Source organism: Cebus imitator, unplaced genomic scaffold (assembly GCF_001604975.1).
Source record: "Cebus imitator isolate Cc_AM_T3 unplaced genomic scaffold, Cebus_imitator-1.0 Scaffold238, whole genome shotgun sequence".
Lineage (NCBI taxonomy): Eukaryota > Metazoa > Chordata > Mammalia > Primates > Cebidae > Cebus > Cebus imitator.
The window spans coordinates 2323700-2336104 of record NW_016107553.1 but is presented as its reverse complement, the minus strand read 5'-3'; the positions used below and the strand labels follow the sequence as shown (position 1 = coordinate 2336104).

The following is a 12405-nucleotide window of genomic DNA, read 5'->3' as shown; positions in this document are numbered from 1 at the left end:
CAGGAGGCGGAGGTTGCGGTGAGCCGAGATCGCGCCATTGCACTCCAGCCTGAGTAACAAGAGCGAAACTCCGTCTCAAAAAAAAAAAAAAAAAAAATGAATTTTTAAGAAAATTCTAAGATTTCGAAAGATTAAGAGAACCAATTTCAAGCACCAAAATGTTAGCACTAATGTCATTTAGTACTAACTACCCTTATAAATGACAATTTTGTTGTAAAATCTAGACTTTAGTAATTGTTTTAGCTTGTAGTCAGTAGTTATTTTGGCCTAAAGCTCATTGAGAACAACTAATGAATGAAGATTTTGGATTTCACATAGGTTAATGTGGAAAACGTTATCTAATAGTGTATCTGGCATATATATCCAAATATGTATTCTTATGTCACTAAACATAAAATGGACTGTTTACTTTCACACCATAAAATTGATGAATGAGTGTTACATTTAAATATATGGAATGGTTTTCTTGTTTAACCAAACCTTGCTGTATAGGTCTTCATATAAAATATTCGTGGTTTTCCTAACATAGCTAGTATATTAGGTAAAGCTGTAAGATATACTTAGTCAGGGAGTCCTCTAATTAGATCTGTTTCCAAATAAAAATTGAATTTCATCCATATTTGAATTATACATAGGCTCTTACAGGTTTTGTGTTTTTTTTTTTTCAGCAGTTGCTACTTAAATTGATAGAGTGTGCTTCTTGTCACCCTGACACTTTTGAATTAAGATGCTTAGGAAGTCTGCAACTTAAAGAGGTCCAAATTATTTTTGGCTGTCCTCATGGAAGAATTTTCTAGTAGCCTTCTTTTCCATTTTCTTGTTTTTTTTCAGCCAGAGTAAAGGTTCTGTCTCAGGAAGGATACATTTATTTTTTTAATCTAAATATGTATATGCAGTGAAGTTAGAGAAGTCGTCTTACTTGATTTCTAAAAATCTGTCAGTAGAAACATGTTTATCAGCAAGTAGTGCTGGGAGAAGTATCTAATATTGCCAAAGCTAGAATGAAGAATTCTAGGAAGCTGTAATGATGAACTAAAACTCCAGGTTAAATTTAATGGAGATAAGCAAAGTCAGTTTTAAAAGAAAATACTTAAGTATATTTTGATTTTGTGAGACTTAGCAAATATTTTACATGAGGCAAAGTTGAATTTGATTTGATGGCAAATTCACTGTAAGATCTGTGTGAATTAGTTGCCAGTAAATAAAACTAATAGGATCTTAGGTGGGATTAATAACCATATATATAATGGCCAAAATGAGGGCATCATACTTTGATTGTATTTCATACCAGTCAGAACAAATTTTGACTATTACAGTTTTGACCACTATACTTTAAGTGGAAGAACAAAAAGGTAAAACATCTAGAAGTCATTTTATATGAGGAATGATTGAAAAAACTGAGGTAATTGAGCCTATGCTGAAGTTAGGGCAAGATAAAATTAAAATGCTCTCTAGGGAATCAGCTGGCCTCTCAGACACCATTATTAGATGGCCTTGGTAAATGTTTGCTAGAGTCTAGTAATCAACTTTTCAAGGCCCTGAACTAGATCAGTGTCTCAGGGCAGACTCAGGTTATAGATTAGTGAGGACACCAGAGTATCAGTTCTCCTGCTAGACAGGAATACTCATGTCAAATGAATGAGTATTTACTAGGATAGCTGCACCAGGGAAAGATTACATTAGGAAGAGTGTCTGGTAAGTATGGACTTGGAGAAGTCCTAGTTGGATATCCTTAAACTGGTTATCTTTAATGTTTTGACATTGCTATGGGACTGAGATAATTGAGTGTGCATGACACAGACATTCCTGATAAAATTTCACTCTCTGGAACTCTTGTGGGATTTATATAGAATGTCCCACTGATGATATCACTTCTTTTTCTTCTCCTAGAAAGAGGGTCACTCTGTCACTCAGGCTGGAGTACAGTGGTGTGGTCCTAACTCCAACCTCAAACATCTGGGCTCAAGCAATCCTTCCACCTCAGCCTCCCAAGTAACTAGGACTACAGGCGTGTGCTACCACACCTGGCTAATTTTGTTTTTTGTTTTTGTTTTTGTTTTGTTTTTTTTTTAGAAATGGGGTCTTCCTATGTTGCCCAGGCTGGTCTTGAACTTCTGGCCTCAAGCAGTCTTCCCACATTGGCATCCCACAGTGTTGGGATTATAGGCATAAGCCACTATGCTCAGCCAATATCACATTATTTATACTGGGTACCACACAGTCACATCTCTCCTGAGTCACCTTAGATAGGACTTTTAAAAAGAAACAGCTTGAATAGTAATTTGATTGCAGATTTTAGGGCAAGACGTAGGGATAATTACATTGATCAGACTTCTTTATTTGGAGGAATGCCTCCCTCATATACCATATGCCTACTATATAATAAAAATTAAACTTTAAGGGCTGTCAGGTAGAAGAGTGAGAACATGTGTTGTTCCACAAGCATTGAATTGTAACAATAGAGGTGAAGTGTCACCTACCAGGGAAGATTATTAGAGACTCAGTGCCCAAAGTTTTTATTGGGGGCTGGTCACATATACTCCCTTTGCCTAGCATGAATCAAAATTCCAGACCCTCAGAAGGCAGGTTTCAGCCTAAATTACATTATTTGCACAATAGTTTAGGCACACTAAACTATCATTACCAAATAGGGACTAATGGGAAGACTCCTGAAATCCAAGTTCCAAACTTCAACCTTACAAAGATGACTTTCTGAAGAAAACTATGTCCTTTTCTGTACAACACCGTAAGTGTTTTACATTGAGTTTGGAGTCTGCCTGGATGGGCTTTTGGTTATCTTTCCTATTGAAACTTTTGGTTTTTTGAGTAACTTCTGTTAGTAGAAAGGAGAAAGCATCCTGCATTAAGATCTTAGATTGGCCCGATGCAGTGGCTCATGCTTGTAATCCCAGCACTTTGGGAGGCTGAGATGGGCAGATTACCTGAGGTCAGGAGTTTGAAACGAACATGGCGAAACCCCATCTCTATAAGATTACAAAAATTAGCTGGGAATGGTGGCGGGCACCTGTAATCCCAGCTACTCGGGAGGCTAAAGCACGAGAATCTCTTGAACCCGGAAGGTGGAGGTTGCAATGCGCCGAGATCATGCCACTGCACTTCAGCCTGGGCAATAGAGGAAGACTCCAGCCCCCTCCCACCACCACAAAAAAGAAATCTTAGATTTTGTTTTTTCAACCTCTGCCTTCCGGGTTCCAGAGATTCTCCTGTCTCAGCCTCCTGAGTAGCTGGGACTACAGGCATGTGCCACCATACCTGGCTAATTTTTATATTTTTAGTAGAGATGGGGTTTTGCCATGTTGGCCCGGCTGGTCTTGAACTCTTGACCTCAAGTGATCTGCCTGCCTTGGCCTCCCAAAGTGCTGGGATTACAGGTGTGAGCCACCACCCCTGACCCAGATCTTAGATTTTGAACAGAGTTCAGTAGGTAAAATACTGTGGATGAAGAAGAGTACTATTGGGTATACTAGGTTTGTCAAATGGATCTAAACATGATTCTCTTGGATTTTATTCACTCATTTATTAATTGTACTTGGTATGTGCAAGGCACCAAACCACTTTAGAAAGCAGTATAAATGATCTATAGCAAAGTGTGGTTTCTGCCATTAAAGATGTTGGTCTACAGATATAGTAATAAGCTCTTTTGTCAAGAATCCAAATCTAGCTAATTGCTTCTTTTCTATAATTTTGTTTTCTACCAAATGTGGCTACTCCATTGTTTGCTTCGTACATTATTGAGTAACCCTTTGTGAACCAGTTTTCCTGTGGCATCTTCTTTATCATTACTCTCAATAAACATTTATTGAGGCATTAGTGACCCTCAAGGATTGAGGAAAAGGAAAGTAGGTTTGTTAGATAAACTTCTGGGCCAAGCATGGTGGCTCATGCCTGTAATCCTAGCACTTTGGGAGGCCAAGGCAGGAGGATCATTTGAGCTCAGGAGTTCAAGTCCAGCCTGAGAAATATGGTGAGACCTTGAGTCTATAAAAATTAAAAATTAAAACTTCTGAAAAGGTGACCGGGGAACTCTAAGCCTGAGCACCTCAAAAGCCAGTGTGCCACAGGGTGACAGATAGCTGCAGCCCAAAGTGCTAATCTGCCTTACAGGTTTCAGGTACATTTAACCTTTTCTTGCCAGAGAGAGAAATATTTGTCACCATGAGATTGGTTACCTACTTTTATTGAACATCTATGAAGTGATTTTTTTTTTTCTTCCTAAGTTGCTGTTGGACTGTGGTTTGGGAAATGGCAGCACTTCTGAGACTGGCACAGAGTCTGTTGTGGCTCAGCACAGGATACTGATCTTCTGTCAGCTGAAAAGCATGCTTGATATAGTAGAGCATGATCTCCTCAAACCTCACTTGCCCTCTGTCACTTACTTGAGATTAGATGGCAGCATACCTCCTGGTCAGAGACATTCCATTGTTTCCCGGTAAGTGGCTTCTAAGACTCTTATTTATAAATAAATCTATTACTTACATATGGCTTCTAAGACTCTTATTTATAAATAAGTCTATTACTTACATAGAAGTTTGCCCTATGAAATATTTTCATTGGCTAAATATCTGCAAATGGTTTGTGTGATTCACCCCAAATAACCGCCTTTTAAAATATAGAACAACTACAGAAATATAATCGAATAGATTATTTGTTCAGTAAATGAAAAGGTATGGCTATAATAGGAATGCACTCTGAAGAGCATGAAAGAAATTTAAGGCATAAACCAACAGTAGAGATGACTCCTTTCCCCCTTACGTTTTTGGGAGGATTAGGGTAAGAGGAACCAAACAAGTGGCTTAGCTAAAATCTCCATCCTAATCCCTGTTTCTGTGCTGATAACAAGTTGGAATCTAGCCCAGCTAGGAAGGAGAACTGGTGCTGCAGTGTTTATATGTGGTCTGCAGCCTCTACTTTTAAAATCTCAGGGGTTGCTTTCTTTTAAGTGCACATTCCTAGGTTCTGCTTAGTCCCAAAGCTGATAACTTCAAGAGTAGGCATTTTTGTTGTTGTTGAGACAGTCTTGCTCTCCCGCCCAGGCTGGAGTGCAATGGTACAGTCTTAGCTCACTGCACCCTCCGCCTCCTGGGTTCAAGTGATTCTCCTGCCTCAGCCTCCTGAGTAGCTGGGATTACGGGCGCCCTCCACCATGTCTGGGTAATTTTTGTATTTTTAGTAGAGATTGGGTTTCACCATGTTGGCCAGGCTGGTCTCAAACTCCCGACCTCCTGATCTGGCCATCTCGACCTTGCAAAGTCCTGGGATTACAGGCGTGAGCCACTGCACCCAGCCGAAGAGTAGGCTTTTTTAACAAATATCCCGGGCGGTGCAGTGGCTCACGCCTTTAATCCCAGCACTTTGTGAGGCCGAGGCCGGAAGATTACTTGAGGTCAGGAGTTCAAGACCAGCTTGGACAACATGGTGAAACCCCGTCTCTACTAAAAATACAAAAATTTAGCTGGATGTGATGGCACATGCCTGCAATCCCAGCTATTCTGGAGGCCGAGGCAGGAGAATGACAACCCAGGAGGCAGAGGTTGCAGTGAGCCGAAATCATGCCCCTGTACTCCAGCCTGGGCAACAGAGCGAGACTCCATCTCAAAAAAAATAAAAAGCATCCCTAAGAGATCATTAGGCATAATAAAGTTAGAGACCCAGGAAGGGGCTTTGAAGGCCTACACACTCAGGTTTGACTCCTTACTGTGCTGTTTAAGCAGTGTTCTCCTGAGCCTGTTTATCATTCACACAGCCTCAGTCTAAAATAGGGATATTGGTAATACCCTTATAGAGCTATTATAACAATAAAATAAAATAATGCATATAAAGTACAAAGCCCATTGCTTGACTTGTAGTAGGGTAATACATCATAGCTTGGTAGCTGCTATTTTTAATGTTAGGTTTTTCTTTTTCCTAAAAGTTAACAGATGTCCTTTGTCAGTGTCTTCTAGGACTAGTACAGTAGTAGCAACCCTAATACTCTCATTTTCTGTCTTCCCTGAATGAAAGTCTGGCTTGTTCTCACATTTATCTCTGTCCCATACTTTAAAGGTTCATAGTTTGGTTTTATCTTAATTATAATTAGCATTTAGTTATATTTTTGTGAGTTAGTCCTTACCTGATGTTACTAAATTCAATGCAGTTTGCCTTATTTTGTATTTATGAAATTCCTGACTCGCTTTGGAATGCTCTTTTTTACTAAAAACATTATGCATATTGAGAGGACATTTTTCTCAAGTGATCACAGAAGATCCCTGTCGTGGATTTTTAAAGCAGCGTTTTCATTTGTGCTCTTTAATTTTTATTTAACAGTTTTTGTTATAGGGCTTATAAGGAATGGACTAATTTTATTTTTGTTATCTATACTTTTAGGTTTAATAATGACCCATCTATAGACGTTCTGTTACTTACCACTCATGTTGGTGGCCTGGGACTTAATTTGACAGGCGCCGACACGGTAGTATTTGTGGAGCATGACTGGAATCCTATGCGAGATCTACAAGCCATGGACCGGGCCCATCGCATTGGGCAGGTAAAAGTCAGTTTTACCTCACAAATGTTAACCTGTGCACTGGAAAAATACTCCCCCAAAAAGATAGGAAACCTTGGTGCAGACCTTGCTCCGGTGTTAACAAGTGTTATCACCTTGGACAGATCACTTATCTCTTCTCTGGTGCCACTTCCTCATGCATTAAATGAGGTGCTAGCACTAAGAAAACCTGGATCACTGTCCATCCCTAATACTCTGTGATTTGCTGCACACATTTTGAGCTCGTGCGGCCAGACAAAATAAAAATCCAACCCTAATTAGGTAGTAGAAAATAACAAGTCTACAAGCCCTCTGACTTGATGGAAGCTCAGAGCTTATCAATATATGTTACAGTTGGCTTAACTGTTTTTCTTATCCAGAAACGGGTGGTTAATGTATACCGACTGATAACCAGAGGAACATTGGAAGAAAAAATAATGGGGTTGCAGAAATTCAAGATGAACATAGCGAATACCGTTATTAGCCAAGAGAATTCTAGTTTGCAGAGCATGGGGACTGAGCAGCTTCTTGATCTGTTTACTCTTGATAAGGTAAAGAACTTACACAATTTGTTCTATCTGTGACTGCTAAGTTGAAAGTATTAAAGGAGCAGCAAGCCGGGCACGGTGGCTCAAGCCTGTAATGCCAGCACTTTGGGAGGCCGAGGCGGGTGGATCACGAGGTCAAGAGATCGAGACCATCCTGGTCAACATGGTGAAACCCGTCTCTACTAAAAATACAAAAGATTAGCTGGGCATGGTGGCACATGCCTGTAATCCCAGCTACTCAGGAGGCTGAGGAAGGAGAATTGCCTGAACCCAGGAGGCGGAGGTTGCGGTGAGCCGAGATCGTGCCATTGCACTCCAGCCTGGGTAACGAGTAAAACTCCATCAAAAAAAAAAAAAAAAAAAGGAGCAGCAAAATGGATTCACTTTAGTATCCATGAGATCACCCTTGGAGGGAATTTTTGGTGCCCAGATAAACTCTGCAGCATACTAGGGGACGTGTGAAGTTTTTTTTTTTAAATTGATGTCTTCATTATCTTGCCTCAGGGTTTCTTTCCTTAGTCCTTTTCTGCTAAAGCACAGCTTATCCTTGGAGTCAGTAAAACTCATGGTTCTTGGCCTTGCCTCCTGTTAACCGTTTACCTGAGGCAGATTATCTCCTCTGAGCTTCTATACCTATTTTACTACATGGTTGTGAGGTAAAATAATATATATATAAGCAGTCAGAAAGGATACCTAGTATAGATTCTCAATAAATAGTAGCCATTGTTATTATTGCAGATGATGGAACTAATATATCAGATAACAATCTGTAATCAAAAGGATGCACCACTTGGAAGTATTAGTGAGACTAATATTGTAAAAAGCAATATAGTTAGATGTAAAGTCCTATGTAGATTCAGAAAATCCATTGCATACGTAGTGTAAATTATGGTGTGAAATAGCTGTTTATGATGAAATTAAAACTAGCTGTAATAACAGAAGTGTACTTTCAAGTAAGAGAAAATCATTCTGCCATAGTCTGTATATGTTAAACCACATTTGAATTATGTTTGATTTGGGGTGCTACATTTTAAATGGTAACAAATTAAGTCCCTGGTGGCCAGAATGGAGGCAGGTTCTTCAATCATGTCATATTGAAAGTTGAGATATTGAAAGTCAAGATGAAGTTGGAAGAATGAGACATGTTTAACATAGAAAAAAGAAGGCTCAAAGAAACATACATAGTTGTCTTCAAATAGCTTTTACTCTGTTTGAAGGAATATTCTTATGGGTGACTTTAAGTGAGCAGAACTGGGCTCAGAGGGATGTTTTAGGGAAATGGCCTATTGCCATAAAGGCCACTATTTAGACAATTGTCAGAATTTCAAAACAGACTATATTTTAATATCAGTGTTAGATTTCCTTAATCTGATCTTTATATGTTATGTAAGAGAATATTCTTGTTCTTAGGAATACATGCTGATTCAAGGGATAAAAGGACGTGATGTCTACAACTTTCTCTCAAATTGTTAAGGGAAAAAACTGATAACTTTATTTCTGACATCCATATATACCTACACACATATATATAGGGAGAGAAAATGATGAAGCAAACAAATTCTTTGTTATGTTCTTATAATTCTTCCATAATTTTGATTTTAATGGAAAATATAATTTCTGAGGTTAACCTTTTTTTTTTTTTTTTTTTTTTTTTTTTTTTTTTTTTTTTTTTTTTTTTTTTTTTTTTTTTTTTGGCAATTTTTCTTAAGGATGGCAAAGCAGAAAAAGCTGACACCTCCACTTCTGGGAAAGCAAGTATGAAATCAATTCTTGAAAACCTGAGTGATCTTTGGGATCAAGAGCAGTATGATTCAGAGTACAGCCTGGAAAATTTCATGCATTCTCTCAAGTAACTATCAAATATTGTAAATGCAATTGCTGCTAGTTCAGTTACATTTCTGCTGATATTCAGCAAATTTCTAAGTTTATGGTGAACTTTTAACTCAATGTGTAAATAGATCTAGAGAATATTCAGCATAATGCTGACTCTTGTTTCACTGGGGGGAACAAGTTATTCTCCAATATTTGCACTGTATTAAATTTAAATGTTAATGTGAAATGGTTTAAATTTTACATGCTGAAAAGCTGCAGAGCAGAGGAACCAAACCAGGTTTATTTGTGCTACCAGGAGGTGATCTTACTGGGAACGAGCCTCCCATCTTTAGTCACTTTGTACAGGATAATATCCATGAGTACTTTAGTGTTTATGTATGTTTTTTCTTTTAAATAGAACTTGTTTTTATAATTGATTTAAAATAGGGCTTTTTTTCTATAAAAGCCTTAATGAGCCATAATTTTAAGAATATAAGAATAATGACTATGATATTGGTCAGTCTTAGAACATGAAAATGTCAGACAATGAATTTAATCGGGCCCTTGGTAGAAGCCTTTATATATTTAATGCAGATGCATAGTGTTTTTCAAATCTTTAACATCATTTTTTTCAACTTTTAAGATATAATATCAACAACTATTCTAACTCCAGGTAATGGTATATTTAAGGCTACCATAACATCCTATTTAGAGGGTGGTTTTTTTTTTAATTTATCTATTGGCTACAATATAGCCAGATTCAAAGAACGTATGTACTCAATAGGTTTCAATCATATATATAATATATTTTTTGTAACTATGAACATATACAGTTTTCCAGTAGATTTTACGCTGTTTAGAATTCCAACACCTATGGTGGAAAGACTTGTTTATTGGAGTAATGCATGACTGAAGCATAAAAGGGAGAGAGAATTTCTTTACATACACAAACATACATGAACATGCAAATCTATATGCATAGATGTACCTATCCTACAACCAAAAAAGGTGCCTCATATTGGCACTAAAATCATGTAGTTATACTGGGCAGCAATAATAATTGGGCATAAGGCTGATTATTCAATGGTGAGGGTAGGTATATGTAGATAGATGTGCATGTATGTGTTTGTATATATAATTTTGTAAGTTTCATGCATAAATTAATACATGCCTGTGTGCATACATGTATGGGATATATTTGTATATATATGTACAGGTAATAAACATCCCCAAGGTTTGTGGCTGGCCATACACATAGGCATCAGTTAACAACCATCAGACCTCAGCTGTACAATAACAGGTGTTTTGTTTAAAATCATTAAAATTATACTGTTCTGCAGCATTTAGACATTTGTCACATTTCATTAGCTTTGACAAACATACTGTAACATTAAACCTAGCATTCCACAAGAGAATAAATATAAGATTGAAACTGTAAAATATATGCAACTGTGTGTTATTTTAGGAAATGGTCACTAGAAAGAACAAAAGATTATTCAGGTATAGAGGTTTTTTTTCCTCCATTGTTTAGGATTTTAACTCAAGACTTTATGTAGAAGAGCATTTCAGTATGAGTTGAATGTTTTTTATTAAGTATTTATTTGCTAGTTACATAAACCAGCTCTTTAACATAGCTCATAGTAATTGATATTTTCTAAGAATAAGTACAGAGCAATATATCATTAAAGGGCTATGAAGGAGAAAAAGAATTCACACAATAAAAATTAGTACCTTTTCCCCAATTTGAAATGTCAAATAGAACTAGAAGTCAGATATTTAGGCTGTTTAAACGTTGTAAGAGTTGAATCAAAAAGTGTGTATTTCTAGAAGGCTGGCTATGAAAATGATGAGTGATTGCTTCTGAATGGGAAACAGGAGTCAGGGCTGACAGGAAAACTTAGATTGGCTATAACATTTATAAAATAATCTTTTCAGTTGTGAAATAGTAAATCACACATTCCAACTTTTCCATAGAAAGGAAAACACATACACTGGTAAGAACTAAGTATTCTCAATTAAGTGACCCAGTCACTGTAGTACATCTTAAGAATAATGGAGAGATGTGGAGAATTGAACTGAGTAATGAATGATATTAAAGAACTGCTGTAATTTTTTGGATGTGATTTGATAGTTTTTTTTGGATTGATTTGGTAGTTGTTTTCTTTTTCACTGTATGGGTGTGGGAAATAAAACAAGCATGACAGAATGTTAACTATTTTAAACTGGGAATTGGGTTCATGGATATCCATTGTACTATTTCCCTGGGTTTTTGTGTGTTTATGATAGGAAAATCACAAATCGTTAAAAATATAGATTCAGAGATTGTTAGTCTCATAATTTGGGTTTCTCATAGGAAAATCTTAACATTTGGGGACCTGGATATAATTTCCATTCATATATGCTTATTGTATATGCTTATTCTATAACCATATCTCCAAAAAATATTCTAGTGAAAGGGTAAAAGTCTTTGGTGTTGAGACTGATTGAACTGGTATAGACTTATTCCTTCTGGATGGTTTATATGAACTTATTCAAAGTAAATATTCCACTGAAGCTATTTGAGAATGTGATCACTTACAGACAGAAGTGGAACTCGAACATAATAGAAATTATAGAAAAGTAACAAGTATTCCATCACACATCTGTTCTAAATGTTTGTTTAATCCTAATAGAATCTTCTACCTCCTGCAGACAACCCATGCTGGCACCAGTGGAGTCTAAAATGAAATTGGGCTAGGCATGATGGCTTATCCCTATGGGAGGCCAAGGCAGGAGAATCACTGAGCCCGGGAGTTCAAGACTAACCTGGGCAACATAGCGAGATCCTATCTCTACAAAAAATAAAAAAAAATTAGCCAGGCACGGTGACATGCTTTTCTAGTCCCAGCTACTCAGGAAGCTGAGGCAAGTTTGAGGTCACATGAGCTATGACTTCACCACTGCATTCTAGCTGGGTGACAGAACAAGATCCTGTCTCAAAAAAATAAATATTAAATAATGTGAAATTTATTGTAGGAACACCTGTTATCAAATGCCAGACTCCTCAGTGTGAATCAATAAAACAAAAACTTGAGTTATATCAATTAATTGAAAATGTTTCCTATTTATACATTTTTTTTTTTTTTTTGAGACTGTTTCACTCTTCTTACCCAGGCTGGAGTGTGGTGGCGCCATCTCAGCTCACTGCAACCTCCACCTCCTGGGTTCAAGTAGGTCTGCCTCAGCCTCCCGAGTAGCTGGGACTACAGGTGCCCACCACCCTGCCCAGCTGATTTTTGTATTTTTAGTAGAGATAGAGTTTTGCCATGTTGGCCAGCCTGGTCTCGAACTCCTGACCCTCAGGTGTTCAAGGCCTGCATCGGCCTCCTAAAGTGCTGGGATTACAGGCAAGAGCTACTGTGCCTGGCCTATACACAGCACTTTCAACCACCATCTCTAAGGAGATACAAAGTGCCTCCTGCTTCAAGAAAGGGTTCCTATGAGTCTATAGTAAATCCACTCAAA

At 37.6% G+C, this 12405-nt stretch overlaps 1 protein-coding gene across 3 annotated transcripts in view; it reads left to right on the top strand.

Moving 5' to 3' along the window:
* Nucleotides 1–11014, top strand: part of BTAF1 (B-TFIID TATA-box binding protein associated factor 1) — a 99666-nt gene extending 88652 nt beyond the window's left edge. For 2 of the 3 annotated variants that reach the window (XM_017498206.2, XM_037727739.1), the window contains exons 35-38: nt 4239–4450; nt 6385–6544; nt 6922–7092; nt 8799–11014. In XM_017498206.2, coding sequence (XP_017353695.1) covers nt 4239–4450; nt 6385–6544; nt 6922–7092; nt 8799–8942 — 687 coding nt within the window. In that variant the 3' untranslated portion in view covers nt 8943–11014. The remainder of the gene's footprint in view (nt 1–4238; nt 4451–6384; nt 6545–6921; nt 7093–8798) is intronic. The other variant, XM_017498207.2, reaches the window with a different exon arrangement.
* Nucleotides 11015–12405: the final 1391 nt, after the last annotated feature.